The sequence below is a fragment of the Lacerta agilis genome, chromosome 13 (assembly GCF_009819535.1).
Source record: "Lacerta agilis isolate rLacAgi1 chromosome 13, rLacAgi1.pri, whole genome shotgun sequence".
NCBI lineage: Eukaryota > Metazoa > Chordata > Lepidosauria > Squamata > Lacertidae > Lacerta > Lacerta agilis.
This window is the reverse complement of record NC_046324.1, coordinates 17,857,610-17,881,162: the sequence shown is the minus strand read 5'-3', so window position 1 is coordinate 17,881,162 and position 23,553 is coordinate 17,857,610. Positions and strand designations below refer to the sequence as shown.

Sequence of the window (23,553 nt, the reverse complement as noted above, 5' to 3'; positions counted from 1 at the left end):
TGAAGAGCCGTATGCCACAACAGCAGCAAGAATTTTGATAGCCAAGAGCTGGAAGTTGGAAGAACTACCTACTATTGAACAATGGCAGATGAAGATGTTGGAGTATATGGAGCCTGCAGAAATGACCAGGAGAATCCGTGACCAGAGAGACGAAGCGGTGGAGAAAGAATGGGGAAAATTTAAATTGTATTTTAAAAAGTATTGCAAGATTTAAAGTTAGGTTTTTATTTGAAAAAAAGGATAGGCTGTCATATATATAATTTGAATTAAATAATGTGAATTTTAGGAGACTTTAGAATTTAGAAATAGATTTAGAATTTTTTTTTTTTGTTTATGATCATTTTTAAAATATGTGATTAATTTAAATTGGGTAGTTACATAAAATATTTTGTAAGGGACGCAATAAGGGGAAACAGGAGGAAGTCCACCCAAAGATGTGAAGAAAGTTGAGATTTTTAATAACAGTTTATTCTTGTTTTTATTTTTTGTAGACTGTTTTGTTTTGTAGTTTTGTTCTTTTTTCTTTTTTGTATGTATTTGTTGTGGTTTTTGAATTTTTTTAAATAAATATCATTTTAAAAAAAAAGAAATCCTGAAGAGCCACAGACAAATAGTGAAGACTGTGTAGAAGCTAAACCTATGCTTGGCTCCCACAGTTCAGGAAAGGGCCGTAGGTCCGTGGTAGATACATGTGCTTTGATGCAGAAGGTCCCAGGTTCAATCCCCAGCATCTCCAGGTAGGTCTGGTGATGTCCCCTCTCTGAAACCCTAGAGAACTCCTGGCAGTCAGCATTGACAATAGCGAGCTAAGTGGACCAATGGTCTGAGCTGGGGTAAAGCAGCTTCCTACATTCACAACACTCACAGAAACGAAACAAAACAAAGTTTTAAAATTTATTTATTTATTACCTCCAGATAGGGATGAGGGAGAAAATCCATTCATTTAAAGCTGAATGGATAAAACCTCCATTTTCTGAAACAATATGAGAACTGATATACAGACACCCTTCGAAATTTGCACTTATTTGAATTTTGCGGTGCAGTTCTCCAACCAACCAATATTTACAAAAATGCATATATTAGGAGAAAATGTGCATGCAAATGAATTTTTTTTAATGAAGCTAACATAGATAAATGCATGTTATTAGGAGCTGTTGCTTGCAAAAATACGTACGTTAGTCAAAACTTGAGATAAGAATGGGTCTATTAGGAGAAATGTGCATTAAATTAACACTGAAGAATTTTCATGAGTCTTTTTAAAAAAAGCAAATTGCTGAAGGAACATGGAGAATTGAAATAGACAGGCTCTTCCATCCCTACCTGGAGAGGATGATTTCACCTCAACTTATCTGTTCAGGATCCCTAGAGCACCTTTTGCTGTCTGGTCTTTAGGACAAAAGTCCAGGCCTCGCTCAACACAATGAGCAGAAGGGTCTGAATCAGGGCTGACTGATCACATTTTGAAGTGAATGAAGAAATAAACAATTACCATCCAAAGAGGACCCACCCACCCCCTACACTTCTCATGGAAGACCGCTGTCCAGACAGTAGCATCAACTGACTGTACCACCCCATGTAATCCCTGAGCACCGCAAATGATGTTGGTATAAGTTGTAGAACACTTGTCTTCAAGTAGCATGCTGGGACCTAACCTAAGGTCGCATCAGTGTCTTTGAAGAGGAAAGTGGGGGGGGGGGTAGGGAAAGATTTGCAACAGCTGGCCTTGACATCAGGTGGGAAGATAAATTCCAAGGCAGGCATTCATCCATTCTGTGCCCCCACCAGCAGCAGGAGAACAGCAAGAGCCGGGTCAACTGCAAAGCTGGTAAAAATGTCTGTTACCATCTTTCTGCTTTGCTGTGCTACTCATCCCCTGTGAAGGGAGAGGAGAGATGCTGGCCCCACCCACCACAAACTTCTGGGAGAGTTGGGGAGGTTGAAGGGGGGAAATTGTTGGTTGGAGTAAGGGGAGGTAGAAGTTTTGTTTACTTTGGTTTATTTATTAATCAGTGGATCAGAGTACAGTAGAACCTCGGTTTTTGAATGTAATCCATTCCAGAAGAATGTTCAACTTCTGAAACGTCTGAAAACTGAAGATCAATGGGCTGGCTGCAAAGTCAATGGCAAAAAAATGATAAATGCGCCTTGGAAGCCATTCGACTTCTGAGGTGTGTTCGAAAATGGAAGCAATTACTTCCAGGTTTTCGGCGTTTGGGTTCCAAATCATTCGGCTTCCAAGACACTCAAAAACCAAGGTTTCACTGTACTGATTTGCTTATTATTTGAGTATTTTTAATGGATGTTATGTTATATGAAATATTAATAGAAGAAAAGAAGAGTTTGGATTTGATATCCCGCTTTATCACTACCCGAAGGAGTCTCAAAGCGACTAACATTCTCCTTTCCCTTCCTCCCCCACAACAAACACTCTGTGAGGTGAGTGGGGCTGAGAGACTTCAGAGAAGTGTGACTAGCCCAAGGTCACCCAGCAGCTGCATGTGGAGGAGCGGAGACACGAACCCGGTTCCCCAGATTATGAGTCTGCCACTCTTAACCACTACACCACACTGGCTCTAATGTATTATATGAATCCCTTATGGTATTACTACTACTACTACTACTACTAGTGTAAGTTGCTTGGAGACCTTTGTGTGACAAGTGACTAATAAGTCTAATAAATGGAATGAAATGAAATGAAAGAGAAAGACAGTGGCAAGAGGTCTATATTAGCAATTTATAATTGATCTATACTGATTTAAAGGTTGTTGTTTCCTCTCTCCCCCCCCACCATATCCTGGGAATTGTAGCTTGATGTAGATGCTAAAAATCATTTGTTAGAAAGCTTCCTTCCCCCTCTCACTGAACTACAGTTCCAAAGAGTCCCCAGTGAGAAGGCAGATATTCCCTGAGAGAGAGAGAGAGAGAGAGAGAGAGAGAGAGAGAGAGAGAGAGAGAGGAGAAGGGCGCAGACAATTAAAGGTGGGTCTCATGTTGCAGTGGGTCATTGGTTTCAAAAGATCAAAGGCTACTGTTGCAGGACACACATATGACTCACAGTTCCAGGGAAGAGCCAAAGCTGAGTAGCAGAGAACATCCTTTGCATGCAAAAGATCTTAGATTCAATCTCTTGCATCTCTAGATAGGGCCGAGAAAATTCTCTGTCTGAAACCCTGGAGAGCCACAGCTAGTTGCTAGGTAGCACCATGGCATGGACAGAGCTATATGGATCAATAATGTGATTTTATAAAATGAAGTTTAAGTGCTTGGTGTTGGGTGGGATCCCATCCTACTTATTTTCAGGCAGACCTATAACCACCCTACCTTTTGAAGGTGGACATAATTGAGCTCATCTAGTCCAAGATCCTGTTCTCACAATGGTCAACCAGATGCCTCTGAAAGTGCAAACACACACACATCTTTCTCTCTCTCTCTGACACACACACACACTTTGGAAAACTGGGCAACTATCTCTTTTCAAGTCATTTTCTTACCTTGGGTGAACTAAGAGTGTTCCCAAGATCACCCTTTGGATGGCAAGATTGGTAATAGCAGGTCAACCTATATTTCAAGGTGACATAGATAGTTCTCCTCATGTTTACATACTTGATGGAAGACCAACTATGACCAGGAAATGGTTGTTAGATCAAATGCTCCTCTTGACTGGCAACAGCTCCAGGGTTAGAGGGGCACTCTGCAGAGTGCCCTCTGGTGTCTCTGCTCCTATGTCACTGGACTCAACGTAACCTTACTTGATGTTGGGTAACAACAGCAGGTGATCAGTATGAGACAGCTGCCATTTTAATTTTGCACAATGTCTGGGGATGGAGTGATGCTATGCTAGCATGTTGTGGGAAATTAAACTGGAAACCTAAGAATATGAGAAGTGCCTGCTGGATCATGTCAATGACCCTTCTAGTCTAGCATCCAGTTCCCACAGTGGTCCACCATATGCATGTGGGAAGGCCACAAACAGGACCTGGGCCCAAGAGCACTCTCCCCTTCTGCAGTTTCTAGGAACTAGTATTCCACAAACCTCTCAGCACCAATTGGAGCATTAGCTTTGAAGGGCAGCTAGAGAAGATTTTAGTGGTGAATTCTGCTGCCAGAGATCTGGAGCCCCAGCAGATGCCCCAACAGTGTCCCGTGCAGACACTAGACTTGATTGATAAGCACATCTTGGTGTCAATGCTTCACTGAACCAGCAGAGAATTGGGAGAGCCAGATTTGTCTGTCAGCATGTGAGGGTTGAAGTCTGCCTCTCTAACCCCCAGTTGAAATAGCCCAGTGTTTCCCAAACTTGGGTCTCCAGCTGTTTTTGGACTACAACTCCCATCACCCCTAGCTAGCAGGACCAGTGGTCAGGGCTTATGGGAACTGTAGTCCAAAAACAGCTGGAGACCCAAGTTTGGGAAACACTGAACTAGCCTTCAAGAGCAGACTCTAGCAGAGAAGGCAAGCTCATCAGCACCCAATGCTCCAATTAACATTATTTCTTCGCTTAACAGATGAAGGCCAGTTTCCCCATCAGGGAGTTTCAACTAATTGAGTGGTTTGTTTTCTAATGGAAATGGGCTCTCCGCACCCAGGAGTGTGGTTGATCCCTGCTGCAACATCACCAGGCACCGCTGTGCTGTCAGCTTTAGTTGTTTGCGGGCTACGCTTAGCTTCCTTTGATCTGTATTGTTGATATAAACGCTTGCAATGAATACTTGTGAAAGGGAAACAGGAGCCAATGAGGCAGAACCTCAGATCCCAACCTCCTGGCTGTAGGCAGTAAGTAACACACCTGTGTGTTGGCAGACAGGTACTGTAGTACACCTGGCACATCAGAAGAGAGACTTCTAAGTACGTGAGGTGATCATACATGAATACTAAAGAACTGGTTATATGGATGTTAGCAGCAGCTAGGGTATCCCTATAACAAAAATGGAAGCTTTGCAAAGCCTGCAAATATATCTGTGGTATCACACACACACACTATGTAGATTTCCAGAGGCTTCGAAAATCTGTAACATTTTTATATTGTATGATCAGAGTTGATAATTTATACCAATACAACTAACTTGCAAGACTCTTCAGTGCTACCAGTGGGGCGAATATAGACATTTTAATGTTTCTAAGAACAGTTGTCTCATCATATCTTCCAATTTTGTTGACAAATAAAGAGAATGGATATATGCTCCCCTATGACATTGCTGATGTTTTTGTAGTATTTTGCTCATCATTTTTGTTTGGGTTTATATCTTGTGTATGATGATTTGTTTTTTTTAATGAATATAGAAGGAAATCTGGAATCAGATATCCCAACTAGGGTCATCACACCAATACAGCTAGAGACTAGGAATTAACAACAGCCCTGAACCCCATGCAGTACCTCCAAAATAAGTGTCATGTGCCATTGGGACGCCAAGTATGATGAGCCACTGGTTTTTTTATGTCATTGGAGCTGCTTGCTAGGGGAATGAATTACAGGTATTGACTGATGGTGCGTCAATACCACAGCCTAAAATATTTCCAGCAGGATACCAGTCCAATGCCACTGTCTTGTATACCTCTGCCATTAGCTGCCTTCCTTCACTTAGAATGACCTGTTGCTGAAGGAGTGTGAGGCATCAGGTGACTCAAATTATGAATTCAAGCAGCAGGAGTCAGGAACCTTACTCCCTGAACCATGAAGGCAGCTTGAAGGCTGAAGGACTTAATCACCTGATCCAAGCCATGCTGCAATGCCACCCTTATAAGGTCCAGACTAGCTGCTTCCCACTCATCAATTCAGCTGCAGCAGATACGCTGAGGTGGCATGGCTAGGTTTACATAATTGTGGCCCTGAGCATTATGTTGAAAAATAAGATTTCCTTCTTGTCTAGTCTAGTCTAGCTGATCCATAATTTGTTTGCCACATCTCCTGGATCCATTCCTTCATCCTACTTTGCCTGATCTGAAACTTGACCCTAACAGGCTCTCCTTGGCAATGTCATCTGACTCTGGATCTCTGCCTGCTTACACCCCAGAACCAGACCCCCAATATGGTCTGTCTGCAAGCTTCCTGAAGGTCTGACAAGGAGGCAGTCTAGCCTGTCTTCTGTGCCACCAAACTACTGGTCTTCAGTCTGCCTAACCTCAGGCTACAGGCTACCTGCCTGCTTCATGTCCAAGACACTTATATTTCTTTGGACCTCAGCACTTGGGCAAATCCCTCTCAATGACAAGCTCAGTGGTAGAGCATTTGCTATGCATGCAGAACGTCCTAGTTTCAATACCTCTCATTTCCTGGCAGGTCTGGGAGAGAACCCTGTCTGAAAACCTGGAGAGCTTCTGCCATTCAGAGTAGACAAAATTGAAATAGATAGACCAATGGTCTGACTCAGTATACAGCAGCTTCCCAATATCCCTGCATTGCAATCCAGCCAGTATTTTAACAGAAAGTTGACATACCATGTGGATAAACTATCTATATGAAGTAAAATCCTATATTATGCAGAAGGTTTCCCCCCTCCCTGAAGTGTGTGTGTGTGTGTGTGTGTGTGTGTGTGTTGCCATGTATTTACAGTTCTTATATAATTATATTTAATTACTCGATTAGTGTGAATATGTGTAATTACTAACTTGCAATATGCAATTATGCCAGGGCAGTATGTAATAAATGAGGTCGTTAAAATGCTTGTTGGACGGATGTCTGCTCCACCCACGTGGAGAGCCTGGCTCTCTTGCTGAAGTGGAGGATGTCGCCACAAAAGACCTGGCCTCAAGGCATGTACAGTGGGCCACCAGCGCTTGTAATAAGAGTCCATGACCCACTGCTTCCCTAGGGATGCAGTGGCAGATTCTGAATGATAAACTCTCACAGCGGATAAGGCTGCCATGATGACTATGTTCTCCCCCCACTGTCAGAGGCAGGTTACCTCTGAAAACCAGTTGCTGGGAAACACAAGCAGAGAGAGTGGTGTGGCACTCAGGTCTATTTAGGGACTCCCTAACTTTTGAGTTGCTTTGAAGCCTCAGGTGTCCCAAAAAATCGCAGCCACCCTTTCCCCAAACAACCACCACCACCACCACCACCACCACCACCACCACCACCAAGCTGATTTGGGAAATGCCCAGATCTCAATAGGGCAGAAAGTTGGTCAGGCAAAGAGAGGACAAGTTTGGGCTTCTGGTATCTCAGGCATGAATGAATCAAGAGTAACAGTGAATTCTTTTCTCGGGGTACTTCAATCTCAGGGATTTAGACTGAGGATTAAAATCTTCATTTTTCATGTGGATCTATGCCTTCCTATATGCAGGTCAATGGAGAGAGCTTTCTCTCCCAGAGCAAAGAGGCCATCCCCATAGGGTGTTTGTTGCTCAGAAGGTCATCCCCACCACAACTGACCCTTCGGATAACAGGGTATTTGCTGGGACTAACTTTTTCCCATTCTAGTATTTCCCATAGTATTTTCTATACCATGCATTAGCTTCCCAGTGCTCATTTTTCCATCCCAACGCCCCCCCCTCCACCCTCACCCTTATTCCTGTTGTACTCACCCCAAAACAATAAAGTCTGCCCTTGCAGAAAAAATACTGCAGCCATTGTTCTGAAATTTGGCAGGCTTCATTCTCTCATGAGGGATTACTGTGCCTGCAAAGTGTACTGAATTCTGGCAGGAAATGAAAAAGTTACAGACTTTTTGGATATTTTTTTTAAAAAAGCAAAAACAAAATATCAAGGCACCCTGCATGAAAATCCCTGGCTGCATCTGCCTACAGTTTGGCAGGCTTAACCCACACTGGAGAGGTTGCTATGCCTGCAAATTTCATCAGCTTCTGTGAAAAGGTAAAACAAGTTTTAGCTATTTTTATATTCCTCCATTATAGTGAATGGGAGAAAACTGAGCTCTTCTTTTCCTAAAAAAAAAAAATCTAATTCATTCCCAAATAATAATTCAAGTTGGAAAGACATGGTGACTCTAAAACAGATTGGACTGCTTCTCTAAGGTACTCTATTGCAAGTTGAATCTTGTTGCAGGTGTACATCCCTAACAGAGTATTTGTAGGATTCCCCCAACCCCCAATCAGTCATGACATGTGAGGTGGGTGGGGCACCATAACCTCTTGTCTGCAATGGAGCTTGCCACTTGCCTGGAACAGGATGGCATCCAACCTCATGTGCCATGAATAAAATGAAAATGCCTGTAACAAAAAAAAAAAAAAAAAAAAAAAAAAAAAAAAAAATTCTTTGCAAAGCTCTCTAAACTTCAGAATTCCATGCATGTTTTGCAATATGGGATTAATAAAACAGCAAGCTTGCCAGGTGTTTCTACTATAATCAGACAACATCACATTATTGAAAAGAGGAGGGGGGACTTTTCAATTACCCATAAACTGATTGTAAGAGAACGGGAGTCTTTTACAATCTTAAGCAGAGACTTGAGTTCCCCTAAATAGTGCCTCAGTGGAGCGCTACTGAACTTGCTAATCACCTTGTCTAGAAAATGAGTGGCTTCTTTCTCCTCCTTAATCATTTTCTTCTTTTTCTGAGTCTCCTTGCATAATCTTAAGAAGAATCACTAAAGAAAATAAGGAAATTCAGATATGGCTCTTAAGATGGAGAACAGGCATGAATATTCAGATTAGTCTTCCCCAACCTGGTGTCAATCCCAACATTTTGGACTTCAGCACTCATTGTTTATGACCACTGGGCAAGCTGCTGGGGCAGATGGGATGCAGAAGGCTTGAGGAAATCTGCTTAAAGTATGCTGCTGCAGGTGTGGCAATGTCGCCTAGTGATTAGAGGACTGGACTAGAATCAGAAAGACCTGGGTTCAACTCAAATCACCTCTAAGTTATGAAGGTCACTGAAGAGCCAAAGGTCAGAAACCATCTCTCAACCTAACCTACCTCGCAGGAAGTTATGGGAGGTTACAACACCAGAGGGAAGGAGTTGTGCTGCCTGCATGGTAGAGCATACACTTCACATGCCAGGGGGCCACGGTTCAATCACCAAACCTCCCAGCTGAAACAGTGGAGAGCTGCTCTTGGTTAGTGTAGATAATACTAAGCGAGATGGATGAAAGGTCTGGCTTGCTATACACCAGCTCCCTGTGTTCCTAGGAGATTGCATAAATGATTCTGCACAGTCAGTTTCTTGGTACTTATAGCTGGCACATAACACTGGTGCTTAAAAGCTTACACTTGGCTGCCCATCTGCTACTTGGCCAGGTTAAAAGTTCTTGTACTAACTTGCAAAGTCCTTAATAACTTGGGTCCAGAATATCTTAAGGGCTGCCTGATTCCTTATACCCCTGCCTGATCTGAGGGGGAGTCTTCTGTTAGTGGCCCCCTTTGGTCTGATCCAGATTCTATGGAACGGCCTCCCAGCTAAGATTAGGCAGGCTTACTCCCTGTTGAAGATCAGGGGTTTGGCAAATACTTTTATATTCCAGCAGGCATTTTGAGGAAGTTCTCAGCGTTTAAGATCAATTTTAATTGATTTTAGCCACTGTATGATTAAACGATAAAATAAAATATGTACCCCACTTAGAAATTATGATGATTAAGCAATATATAAATAGCTCAAATGATGGTTATGATATAGTTTGACACAAGCTGCCATCCCCGATTTAAGCTGTTCAACAGTCATGCAATTAAAAGTCTCATGAATTGCTCTTGAGTAGCCCATTGAAAAGTCTGGAATTCCTTGGGTTTTGCAGAATGTAAATCCCGGAAACTCCACTTAGATATTATAACCTTGTTTGGATCCTTTCTGAGTGGGCATGCGCTGCCACCCCCCACCCCACCCCCTTCACAGGATCCTAGCGCAGTAATGAGATTCGGCCTTTGGCAAAAAGTTCAGAACTGGATCGCCAAGCCACAGGACAAAGGCACATTGCAAATGCCCTAAACATTATTTGCCTTTTTTCATTAACAAGAAATAACAGCCAGGTCTTTTAGCCCATAACAAGGCATTCCAGCTTCAGAGGTAGCAGGAAGCCGATTTGATGATACTATGATTTTCTGCATTTCATCAGCCATTCTATTGGACCGAACCAAGCAGCTTAAAATAAACATCCATCATTCCCTCACCCTCCCTGCAAAGTGATAAGCAATGTATATTAGTATAGAAGGTGACAGAAATCTATATCATGCCAATGTACTATTAATAGTGCATTAAGCATATACAGCTCTCTCTCTCTCTCTCCCCGCCCCACTATTTCAGATCAGTAACCTGTGTCGGCATGGACTTCATCAGAGAAGGACTGGCTGTGTCGACTAGCCAGACTGCAGTGCCAACTTCACCCATCCAATGCCTTCCAGTTGTTTTGGACTACAACTCCCATCATCCCCTGCTGGTATGGCTGTGCTGATTGGCATTACAGTCCAAACCATCTGGCAGACAACTCTGAAGGCTGACTTGACTTAGCCTCCATGGACCTGAACGAAAAGCAAACTCTACCATTTGCTATTTTCAGTATTGTGATAAGGACTGTCACCCATTTGCAGAATTCTTAGCCAATAAATCAACTGATTGATTAAACCTACATATATTTGCATAAAGCCTGCTTGTGGGCTTCCCACAGACAATTGGTTGGCCATTGTGAGAAAGGGGTGCCTCTGGTCTGGCTCAGCCAAATTTGTCTTATGTTCCTTTTACATGTCTATGGATTTTGTGATAACAGTTCTCAACTAAAAAAAAAAAAGTAAAAAGGGATAGGATGAGCTTATGGATGAATCCATGTGAATTCAGGCCTCACCATGGCACTGAAACTGTCTTGGTCGTGCTGGTCGATGATCTAAGGCAGGCTAGGGACAAAGGTGAGAGCTGTTTCCTAGTTCTGCTGGATCTCTCAGCAGCCTTTGACACCATTGACCACAACATCCTTCTGGACAGGCTAGAGGGGTTGGGAGCTGGGGGCACTGTTATACAGTGGTTCTGCTCCTTCCTCCTGGGCTGTATTCAGAAAGTGGGGGGGGATGAGTGTTCAGACCCCTGGGCTCTCACTTGTGGGGTGCCTCTGGGTTCCGTCCTCTCCCCCATAATTTTTAATATCTATATGAAGACGCTGGGAGAGATCATCAGGGGGTTTGGGCTGGGTGTTCATCAGTATGAGGATGATACCCAGCTCTATCTCTCTTTCAGATCAGAACCAGTGAAAGTGGTGAAGGTCCTTTGAGAGTGCCTGGAGGCGGTTGGAGGATGGATGGCAGTTAACAGATTGAGGTTGAATCCTGATAAGAGAGAAGTACTGTTTTAGGGGGACAGGAGGCAGGCTGGTACGCAGGCTGAGACCCTACCTGCACGTGGAAAGTCTCACCAGAGTGGTGCATGCTCTGGTTATCTCCCGCTTGGACTACTGCAATGCGCTCTATGTGGGGCTACCTTTGAAGGTGACCCGGAAACTGCAATTAATCCAGAATGTGGCAGCTAGACTGGTGACTGGGAGTGGCCGCCGGGACCACATAACACCGGTCCTGATAGATCTACATTGGCTCCCAGTACGTTTCTGAGAACAATTCAAAGTGTTGGTGCTGACCTTTAAAGCCCTAAACGGCCTCAGTCCTGTATACCTGAAGGAGCATCTCCACCCCCATCATTCAGCCCGGACACTGAGATCCAACGCCAAGGGCCTTCTGGCGGTTCCCTCATTGTGAGAAGCAAAGCTACAGGGAACCAGACAGAGGGCATTCTTGGTAGTGGCGCCCGCCCTGTGGACCGCCCTCCCATCAGGGGTCAGAGAGATAAACAACTACTTGACATTCAGAAAATACCTGAAGGCAGCCCTGTTTAGGGAAGTTTTTAATCTGTGACATTTGAATGTATTTTAATATTTGTTGGAAGCCACCCAGAGTGGTTTGGGGGACCTAGCCAGATGGGTGGGGTACAAATAATAATAATAATAATAATAATAATAATAATAATAATAATAATAATAAACTGAAACAGACCAGAAATAGACAGATCCATCCAACACCAACATGTACAGAAGGCTGTTGATTTGGTCTCTGGTCTGCATGCACAAAATTATGTCACCCAAAATACTTCTTTTAACAGCTTTCCTTGATCAGTCCTTTGGCAGCATTTCTAAGAATATTAGTTGGTACCAAGTTCCACAGATATGCATGGGATTTATTTCCAAATAAGCACAATTAGAATTGTGCTGCAGATCTCAGACTCACCCACTCTCTTTTTCCAGGTAGGGTGTTGTGGGTACAGGAGGATGTCTTTGGGAAATGGGTGGAGAAATCGTATTCATGGTGCTGACAGTACTGACAAAGCATTTCTGGCATCAAATGAAGGTTTATGGTATGATATGAAACATTCCATTATGAACATGCCAGATCACAATTATGGTGGGATAGAGAAGAAGATAAAATCTAAAGGAGGGATAAATCATTACCACACCACTTATTGTTAGAGATATCTCTCTGGCATAAATCTTAGGTTGTGAATGCCAAACCATTTGAAGAAGCAATCAACTGTCACACTGGTTTATCAATGCGTTTGGGGGGTGAAATTCAGAACTGAGCCACAGGAATCACAATCCTGAGTGACTTAGCTTTTTCATAAAAAATATCTCAAGTTACTAGTCCTTACGATAAGATTCTTAAACTTACATAGCCTTGCCTGGATTATTTGCTTTCTTACACCTATGTTACATCATGGACCTCAAGTTGGCATACTGTCAGGCTTCGGGGAACTGGCTTCCTCCCCATGCCAGTAAATAAGCAGATCAAACGAAAGGGACGTCTTACCAGTTAATTTCTTTAATAAACACAGCGAGAGAAAAAAGAAAGTGTCTCCTTAGAATGGTGGTGCTCCCAATTAAGGCTCACCCCTCCTCCGTCCCTATTAATCTACATCACTCCTACGTCTTGTAATCTGAGCTTGTACCCTCTGCATTTTCTGTTCTAACACCCTCTGAGCTCTCCGTGCCCTTGGGGATGGGTGGGTGGGTAGGAATGCTGTCCAGAGACTGTGAATCAGTTAACATTCTCTCTTCCAGTGTTTCTTCTGCTAGTTGTTCCCCATCCAGTATTCCCCAGCTACTGCCTTCTGAACTATGCCCCTCTGCAAACCACTGTTCTAAATCTATACTGTCTTCCTGCTCCTGGGAAGATTCAGGGTCAGGGGGAGGGGCGGGTCTCTCACCATTCCTCCTCAGTGCAGCCCTCCTCAGCATGGTCCCTGACACACACACAGGTTTCCCCAGGAGGTCCTGACCAGACCCAGATTGGCTTAGCTTCTACTGTATCATATGCCTTCAATACTGTAGCTCCAACTTTGTATTCTGCAGCTCTCTGCTTGCTTGTTTACTTCTACCACCATCTTAGCCTTATTCCAGTTCAATGCACCTGGCTCTTTGTAGGATTCCCGGCAACCGAGAAACCTCAGACTGGCCTATAGGGACCTTTCCAATTCACAGCAAACAATAATCCACTGAGCTAACCAATGTCATTCACATAAGCAAGGCAGCTGGCATGTTTTATAAATGCCACCGATGACAGCAAAAGAAAATACCAACCCATTGCGGTTCAGAAAGCACTCTTTAAAGTGCATTCTAGGAATGCAAAAGGGAGCGAGAAAGATTGTGACCCAGAAAAGGGGGGAAGCTGCTTGAGCTACTGTCTCCTCCATTGCCCGGTGTGAACCAGCCCCCTTTCTTGGTAGAAACAGACCCCAAACAAATACATTACAATCAAACTCAAAGCCAAGTGGAATTAAGAGGACTCAACCCATTTGCTCTGGTGAGTGATGTCTTGCCACCGTTTGGTGCACTCGCTCCAGATTACAGGCATTGACTCTTCCTTCCAGCTATAGTACCTATTAAGTACAGGACCACCCCAAGGGGGAAATTCCATCATGGGCTGAATGAATGGTGCTCACAGTAGCTGTTAGTTAATTAAACCAGAGCTTAATTCATGCTGCTGTTGCTGTTCGGTTCACACTGGGGTAGGGCAGAGTGGAGGGGGAATCTGCAACCAGGACAAGACTCATCCTGAAAATGTGGTTCATATCTCCAATATTGGGAGACGCCTATCCCTAGGGCTTGATTTCAGATCAGGATCAGTAAACATAGCTCAGCACTAGAAGATCTGCTTTGCATGCAGAAAGTCCCTGGTTCCACCCGTGCTGTGGAACTGGCACTGTTACAGGTGCCACAAAACACCTGTTCTGCATTTGTAAGAAATAGACTTTCTAGTGTGGCAGCACCTGCACTTTGGAATGCCCTGCCTATTTACATCAAAGTAGAGTATAAATTGGGCCTGAGAAGGATGATAGAACGCATGTTCCAGAGGGGACCCCCCCCCCCAGAATACTTAGGATAGAAACCTCCAAGGCAAATATTGTTGGGTCCAATTAATGTGTGTTACATGGGGTGGGGGTTGGGGAATGCCATGTTTCAAATATGTTCACACACCCAGCTATATGTACTTGCATTATTTTCCCTCCCAGAAGGAGGATCATACTCAGTGAAACTGTAATGATGCTCTCTAAAAGGATGGAGAGGGTCATACTCTGGCAGATTTGCATGCAAATAGTTGTGATGTGTAATGATGCCACTCAGATTTGAACTGGTGGTAGCGATGGTTTGAAATATTAATTTGCTTTTCTCACAATTCATGGTCAGATGCTGAACCAATCTCCTGAGCCACCACAAACTTCTTCTCCAACTCGGACCATAATCCAAAATGAAGAAGAATGACCTGCCCCATCCCTGCTCCTTCCCACTCTGGCTTGCCCTGGCAGTGCTGCCAACTATAACAATGCGAGTGGGAGGCATAGATACGTAGTTCACACTCCCTGGTACCTAGAATGTAAATGCCTTCAAATTCTCCTCTTCATTGTCTTTGGTGTTACTCAAGTCAAGGCCAGTAAAGGCATCTGAATACATAAACCCAAACCTGTAGCCTGAAGTCCAGGGATGGTTTTAACATTTGATTTTGTTGAATGTACAAACTCGTCCTTAGTTATAAAAGGAGATAGTAAACTATTCTGGGCTGGCTGATGGACACACACAGGTTTGTAGAGTAAGGCATTGACATCGCCTGGTAATACATGGAATCTCAAAGGTAAGGCTTAAAAGCATTTTTAGTTGATTATTACAAAAAAACCCTCAATTCATGTGCCTCTGAGATGCTGAAGGGTGAAAGAATTTACACAAAAGTTACCACATGTTGTTTTAGAAGGAAAGGCTGTCATTCAGACTTTCTTTTTCTTTCCTTATTACAGAAGCAAACCTAAACCAGAATAGCCTCAGGCCTTAACTTCCAGCCCCTCTGATGAAAATTGATCCCCCAATTATAATCAGGGCAAAACTGAAACTGCACCCCACTCCCCCCCCCCAAACATTTTAAGCAGCGCTGAAGCATGTTTCTGCCTGTTAGTGATTTTCCGACACTCTCTGAGAAAGCGTTGGCTTGTCTGTTTAAATTGCCCTCACTTGCCATCAGTGATGTCGTCATGCAGCTGGATCTGACTGATCATAGCAAAGTGAAGTTTTCTGCCATTCACAACAGGATCTCTAATTGGCAGGAATGGCCCATGCCATTAGTTCAGAAAGAGGAAGAAGGGCGAAAGGGTGTGTGTCAGTGGTGGTGCTGAGATGATACCAACGCAGTTGCATCGAGGGGTAACAATGGCATGAAAGAGGATTACACAAAGATGAAACAAAGGTGTGTGTGTGTGTGTGTGTGTGTGTGTGTGTCCCCATTATGCAATTACTATTTTTTACCTTTAAACACCTAATATGATAAATATTAGGAACAGTCCTAATTATAATTACAGGTAAATCTGCTGGTTAAACCAACTAAGGATGCAATCCTATAAAAACTTACCTGGGAGTAAATCCCACTAAATTCAACTGGTTGTGCTTCTGAACAGACATGTACAGAGTTGTGCTGCATAGTCTATTAATAAGTTTTAAATCTTCTGGCCTAGTAGAATCATAAGCATGCATTTTCCGAGCCACACTCTCTGAAGCTAATAGAACAGCAAAAGTGCAGGTGAAAACCCGTTGGCAAGGAGCTTTCCCACTGAACCTCTGAGACTCCCCACCTCCATGAACAGAATGAGATCCATTTTCTTCCACAGTCCTGACTAGATGCAGGAAACATAGACGATGCCAAAGCGCATGGATGGGAAGCGTATGAGACGGGTGGGGAAGAAGTGGTGGGACCTTTCATATGGTTTGGTTTGGAGCCATTCTGGAAAATCTACAGAGCTGAAGATACGTCTCAACCAACCTTAGATGCCCTTACAAGGGCCCCCAACAAACTGGAAAGGATGAGTTATAGCCCAGTGATGGTCTTGATTTTAACAGGAGTTCAGTGTTCGCTGAGATTTTTAAAAAAGGAGCTATACCACAAGAGTCACAGGGCAAGAAGCAAACCACAGGCAAAGAATGTTTCGGTAATTACCCTATGAACATGTCAGCTGGTTTAATAACAAAAGGGCTATGCAAACTGGATAATGTTAGCTGGCCCCATTTAGGGAAAATAGAAATGCCAACATAAAATAGGTTGCTGTAGATCACGTTTGGCCCTATGAGTGGTGGGGGACTCCTGCTCTGTTAGGCAGCACAGTCAATGGTCAGTGATGATAGGAGTTGTAGTTCAGCCACATCTGGATCAATCTTTCAAAAAGTTCTGTGTTAGGCAGAATGGCGAAACATGGGGATCGTCCTATTGGAAACCTGCAAGTTGCTCAAATACTTGCAGATCACAGGCACTCTGCTCCAGTTCTTTGTTTCAGCAGTCTTTAAGATTAGAGCCTGTGCCAACTGTGAACAGTGTTTCAGAAACTAGTTCTTTCAAGCTATTTCGGACTCTCTGCACTGTCAGCACAATATGAAGCCTCATCCTCTGTCCAGGTATATATGTGTTCATTACCAATTTTGCTATTGCCAGTGGTTCACTTCTTGCCTTTGTATCTCAATGCACAATCATAGCACAGGAAATGTATTGACTAATGGTCCCTTCCCCCTCTCTAGGCGGTGTCTGCTGTTTAATAGGGCAGTCCTGGTGCCAACAACCATAGAGAAGCCTATAGAAAGTGTAAGGTGGAAGCTTCTCATTGCATCATATATTTTATTTACCTTCCTCTTTTCATGGAAGTCTTCTATATAATGCTCAAAGGCAGATGAGATTCTCAAAATTTGGTGCCATGTCTAGAGGAAGCGATTACTGGATGGTGTATGTTGTGATTTTTGGGACACAAGATTCACTTCTGGTTTCTGGACCATACAAGACCCGCTCTCCACCCTCTCTGCTCCTGATGCATCTTCATTTCATACTCCTCAGTTCACTTTCCCCTGGCCTGCTCACCCTGTCTTCACCTCATCATACATAGGCAAACAATGAAAACACACTTACATGTGTCTGGCTTGTGGCAATTGTGACCTTGACGGAAGTATTGTGGGTTCTCGATGACAGGGATACGGGTCATGCCAATCACCACTGTGTCCGGGCCTGCGTCCAACGATGAAGGTGTGGTGATGCCATGATTGATGTGATGAAGGGGGCTGGCAGAATCTTCTTCCCCGCTGATCACAGCCACAGGACCTAGAAACAAACACAGTAAGCCTTGAAGAAAACAGAAGAGTATGTTCCCCATTCCTCTGATATCCTTTCAGGGTGGTTCATTTTGGAGCAAGTCATTACAGGGGACTGCATCCTGTTTTATGAGTTTTCTGCATGCCTCAGAACTATCTGTTTGCTTTCATTTTCAACCCGTGACCTAACGAATTTGGTTCAGTTTCTCAATGCCTTTAAGAGATTATATAAGTTTCTTAAAAGTGGATTGGCCATGCCATTCCTCTAGCATCCACTATGCCATCAATGGGGGGAAAGGCATCTACATCAGCCATCATCACCACACCTGCTCACAAAGAGGAGCTCTTTGTACCTCTCCAGAATGGGTGGGTGTCAAATGTTTGCATCCCACAACATGTGTCACGTTGAAAGGGGACTGTCCACTGCAGAAGGCTGAGCCAGTACAAACTGGTATGGAGCAGGAAGAACATAGTGTGGTGTATTGGTTAGGACTCGTAATCTGGTGAACCGGGTTTGCGTCTCCGCTCCTCCACATGCAGCTGCTGGGTGACCTTGGGCTAGTCACACTACTTTGAAGTCTCTCAGCCCCACTCACCTCACAGAGTGTTTGTTGTGGGGGAAGAAGGGAAAGGAGAATGTTAGCTGCTTTGAGACTCCTTCAGGTAGTGATAAAGCGGGATATCAAATCCAAACTCCTCAAACTCTTCTTCTCTAAGGCCTTGTGGTCTTTTGAGGAGATGTTAGAGTGTCGGATTATGACCTGGGAGACCAGACTTCAAAAGCCCCACTCAGCCATGAAGCTCACTGGGTGACCTTGGAGCAGCCACTGCCTCTTAGCCTAACTTACCTCACAGGGTTGTTATGGTATTCAGTGAGAAGGGGGGGGAACTATGTATGGCACTTTGAGTTGCTTGGAGAAAAAGGTGGGGTACCAAATGCAATTATTTTTTTAAAAAAAATGTTTACTGAGACCTTTTGCGGATGCAGGTAGGTAGGTACACTGGCGCATGTGGGTGCCACACTGGCAACCAATGGTGTAAGGAGAAAGCACAGGAATCTATCACAGAGCTCAGAAGTAGTAGAAGAGAAATCGACACACTCCTCAGCGTCCTAATCAAAGAGCAGCAAATTTATTCATACAACAGAGGGAAGAAAAATCTACGCCTGGAGAAGTTTCTCTTCTGTTTTGTCGAAGCTGCCAGGGGGCTAACAGAAGGTCAATGCAAGATGAGGAAAAGCTGCTGCAAGCACACTTCAAATGCATTCAAAAGGCCTGTCTTTTACCTGAGCCAGCGAAGGTGGGGGGGGGAGATCTCTCTCCTGTCGCTAATCTATTTCTAATTGCACAATTACTTTATTATGGAACACGAGTAACAAAGAGGAGATTCTTCAAGTCATTTGAGTCTCTTGGTGCTTCAGAGAGCATCCAGAGAATGCACGCTCTGAATTCATTAATCTGTTTTGTGTTTTTTTTAAAGGAGGGGGGGAAGCCTGTTCATTTTTCAAGACTTCAAGTATTGTTTGTTCTTCCAAGTGGGACATAATAAAGTTGCTGTGTAATTAGCAGGACTCCTGGCAGCCCTGACAGGTGTTTTACTTGCTAGGAAGAAGCATTTTCTCTACACACACACACAGACACACATATTGTAAACTCAGTTTGACAGGTTTGTGTTGTTTTGTTCTGTCACTGCTACTTGGCCTAAGTTGCAGTCAGCACCAAAGATGTTAATGGCAGACGGCATGCCGAGGAAACTGATCCCTGTCGCAAGATTGCACTGATAATCCTTATGATGCTCCTGTTTTCTCCACAAGTAAGGAGGAAACAAGCTGTTTCCAAACTAAGCAGGCTTTCATTATAGACTTGCAAAATGTCGTTCATGCCAGCAGGCAATGAGTTGCGATGAAGTGGGATTCTGTATTGGCATTTTCATGGGACTCTTAAAGGTGGCCTCCAAGACAAGGAGTACATTATGTTCTTCTTGAGTTCTTCTGTTCCCCAAATTTCAATCTGAGCCAGAGAAGAACTCAATTCTTCCTTTACACCAACATGACTGACATGTTCGCCTCCAATCTCCTGATCTGCAAATCTCAAACCCGCTCCTCCCAATGTACCTTGTTTGCTCCTGCTGATCCCAAAGTCAAGGCTGGTGACCTGTCACACAGATCCCATTCCACTATCAGTAGTGCTTGCCTTAGTGGTGCCAGGAACTAGAGGCCTTAGAGAGAGACTCCCCTTCCTTCTGCCACTGTAGTTGCAAGGTAATCAGACAGGTGGGTGAAGGTTCACAGATGGGTAAATGTGAAGAAAGACTCATGGATGGGTGGGTGGGAGGTTTTGCTTTGTTGTTGTTTTTTAACAAATCTTGTTGAGTGACAGCATGGGCTCTGATTTGGACACGGAGGTGTTGACCAGATGTATCAGTTTATTTTTATTTTTTTATTTTTTTATTTTATTAAACAGCAAAATCATACACATAACTCAACAGAATACATAACAATTTCAAAACACACACAGAAAAAAACACACACACTTCTATATACAACCCGTATATAGTTTAACAATACTAAAAGAATAATCCTAAAAAGAGGGTCAAAGGACAAACGAAAAAAGGATAAAAGAGAGTGGGATTAGGAGGGGATGGGAAAAGGAAGGGGGGGGAGGAAGAAAGAAAAAAAAAGGGAAAGAAGCAAAAGGGGAAGGGAAAAAAGAAAAGAAAAGGAATAAGAAATCTACATTAAAATTACAACCAGATGTATCAGTTTATTGGTGCTGGAGGCACTTGTCAGGGTCCCCACCAGGAGTAGCAGTCTGAACCCAAATTCCAAATCAGAGAGGCCACCTCTATCTATGAGTCCTGTGGCAACAGAGAATAACCCACAACAGGCCTGATCACAGCCACAGTCCAGCAGATAAGGGCACTCAAAAGCTGGGACATATGGAGTCTGTATGCTCCAAACCAACATTCCCAATGGAATCAACCCAGTCCATGGGAGGGACCCACAACAACAGATGTTGCTGGACTGCCACTTCAATCATCCCTAACCAATGACTGACTGACTGTGGCTGAAGGGAGTTGCAACTCAGGGGCGATGGAAGTTGTAATTCAGCAACAACTGGAGAGCCAAATGTTCCCCACAACTAATCTAGAGAAATCTAGGGTAGACAACCTTTAGTATACCAAGGCCCACATTCTTTTATAGGCAGCGTCTGAGGATGGGAGGGACATACATCTAGTGGTCAATGGGACTGGGTCAAAAGTGGCTAGCCTTGTCTCTTATATTCACACATAGAGTATAGAATTATAGTGTTGAAAGGGGAACCAATGGTCATCTAGTCCAACCCCTTGAAATGCAGGGATCTTTTGTCCAACATGGGACTTGAACTCATGAGCCTGAGATTAAGAGTCCCATGCTCTGCTGACTGATGCCACTTTGTGCACAGCAGGCTAAATTCCAAAAGCCAGAGGTTTCATCTACATACAGAGGGACACACACACACACACACACACACACACACATCTCTGCAGCCCAAACCCAGGCAAACAAGAGACAAGAGACATTGTCACAGTTCGGAGACATATTCTAGCTGTGGGCAAAGAAAACACCCAAGGAAGGTGAAGAGCAGAACCAGAGTCCTGGATGCCATTTAAAGTGGGCTGGAAGACCACATTAGGTTCACAGGCCTGTGGTTCCACATCCCTGAGATAACACACACACACACACACACACACACACACACACACACACACACAAAATCTGACAAAGAAGCACAATGAAAGACTATCAGAAACAGCTTAAACTGGACTGCTTCTCATTGCCAGAGAGTCTGCACTCAGCTGAGCTGACAAGCACCCTGACAGGAAGTGTCAATCTCTGTCTCAGTTTTTGACACCTATCTCCTGCAAATCCAGGTGATCCACACGGTTGGAATCCTCTTGGGAGCAGATGTTTCTGAAAGCCTCTCTCCAAAAGCCCCCTCCGCCACTGCACTCCTCAAGTGCTCTGACAATCTTCCCGACTCTCTCCTTTAACATCAGCTGCCCTCACGCAATCCAACAACTCGCTTCCCTCTCCCCTAGCTAACTCATCTCTAAGGAGCTCCTACTGGTGCTCTGTAACCCTGTTTACCATTCCATCACACTGGCTGATTTTTAGCACCGTTCATCCAGCCAGGGGCAGATCTGGGTGTCTGCATCAATGCCATGGATCAATGAAAGCCAAGCAGAGATTCTAATTCACTGGCTGAATTTGTACGCCTTGTTCTCTCTCTCCCTCTCCATCCCACAGGGTAGAACTATAGGTTATTTATGTATTTATTTAAGCTATGGCTCCCCCTGCCCTTCCCTTGTCTTTCATTGCATGAGCTCAAGCTGCCTTACAATATAAGAACTTGCATTTCAAAATAGCAAGATTAAGTCAATAAAAACATATAGATCCAACCCCCCCCCACACACACACACCAGAAACCTAGCAGCAGAAAGAATAGCCTTGAATTCCAGAGGAACAGCTGTGTTAGCCTCTTGTAGGGATGGGCGAATAGGTCAGTTTGGATTTCTCTCATTCCCCCCCCCCAATCATAAGTTCAGTTCCCCATATTTCCACATCAGTTTGTGATCGTAAAAAATCTCATGAAAATTCATCAGCATTTCTCCTACTATGCACATTTGTCTAAGCAATTTTGCCTAATATTCACATTTTTGTTGCACAATTTCCCCTGCTACAATGCATTTTGTTTAGCTCCCCCACCGTCACAAATATATACATTTATATGCACATTTTACTCTAGCATGTGGATTATTATGATTATTATTATTTTACAAATCACCTGGCAGGATACCTTCTTTGCAAAGTTTGGCAAAGTGTGAATTTCAAAGGATGGTTGAGTTTTGGTTTGCAGATTGTTTTTGAAATTAGGTGGATTCACATTTAAATGCAAACTGAATCTAGTTTCCCCTATCCCTAGCCTCTTGTGGCAAAAACAAATGAGAGTGTTGTGCCACTGTACCCCTGCTTCCACCTATGTCCCAACCTAACATTCCAACCTTAAACATCAATGTGGTGTGATTGTGATCTTCCTAAAGCACCCCTACTTACAGTATGGTGCAATAGTAAGCATCGTTTTGGGGGGGGGGAGCCAAAGCTCAGTGGCAGGACAACTTCATTGCATGCAGAAGGTCCCAGGTTCAATCCCTGGCACCTCCATAGAAATTAAGTTTTAACTCTTTTAAGCTCTATTGTCTTGTGATATGACTATAAATCCAGTGGTATATAAATTGTCATAATAAATATCTGTCAGGGACTGGAGTGAAGGGGAATGTTGGGGGCTGCCCTCCCCTTCCTAAGAACAGGAGGACTGTGTAGATTTAGAACAGTGGTCTGCAGAAGGGCATAGTTTAGAGGCTGCAGAGGGGAGAAACTGGGAGGGGAACAGCAGGAAGGGGGACATCTGGAAGGAGAATCACCAGGGGAGAGACCGCTGACAGACTCAGTGTCCTTGGAAAGCATTCCTGACCCCTCTTCCCTGGACCAGTCAGGCATTGAGGGTATTACAGAGAACAGAGAACACAGAGACAGAAAGCTCAGATTAACCAATGCAGGAGTGATGTCGAATAGGGGAGATATATGGGGATGGGACTTCACTTGGAGCAACACCATTAATAGGTAGGCTGCATTCCTTCGTCATTCTCTGTGTATTATTGAATAAATTGCTTGGTAAGAACTTTTATCATTTCTCTGATTCTGGACTGCCACCGTGGGAGGGATTTGGTTCCCTGAGCCTGACAATATCTGGGGAGAGATCCCTGTTTGAAAGCTGGAGAGCTTCTGCCAGTCAGTGTAGACAATACTGCAGTGATCAGCCAATGATCTGACAAAGGCAGCTTCCTTTGTTTCTATGAATGTGTGTGCATATCTGTATCTCTGTACCTAACTGTATGTCCTGCTTTTCTTCAAAATTGGACCAAATCCATATACAATATTTCCAGCAAATCAGCATACAACATTTCTACCGTTTCTCATAGCATT

The 23,553-nt window shown here is 43.8% G+C and overlaps 1 protein-coding gene across 3 annotated transcripts in view; it reads right to left on the bottom strand.

The window, feature by feature from the left end:
- The window catches only part of NTRK3 (neurotrophic receptor tyrosine kinase 3), a 387,266-nt gene that overhangs the window by 125,451 nt on the left and 238,262 nt on the right, over nucleotides 1-23,553 (bottom strand). For all 3 annotated transcript variants that reach the window (XM_033167046.1, XM_033167047.1, XM_033167048.1), the window contains exon 12: nucleotides 17,350-17,538. In XM_033167046.1, the coding sequence (XP_033022937.1) occupies nucleotides 17,350-17,538 (189 nt within the window). The remainder of the gene's footprint in view (nucleotides 1-17,349; nucleotides 17,539-23,553) is intronic.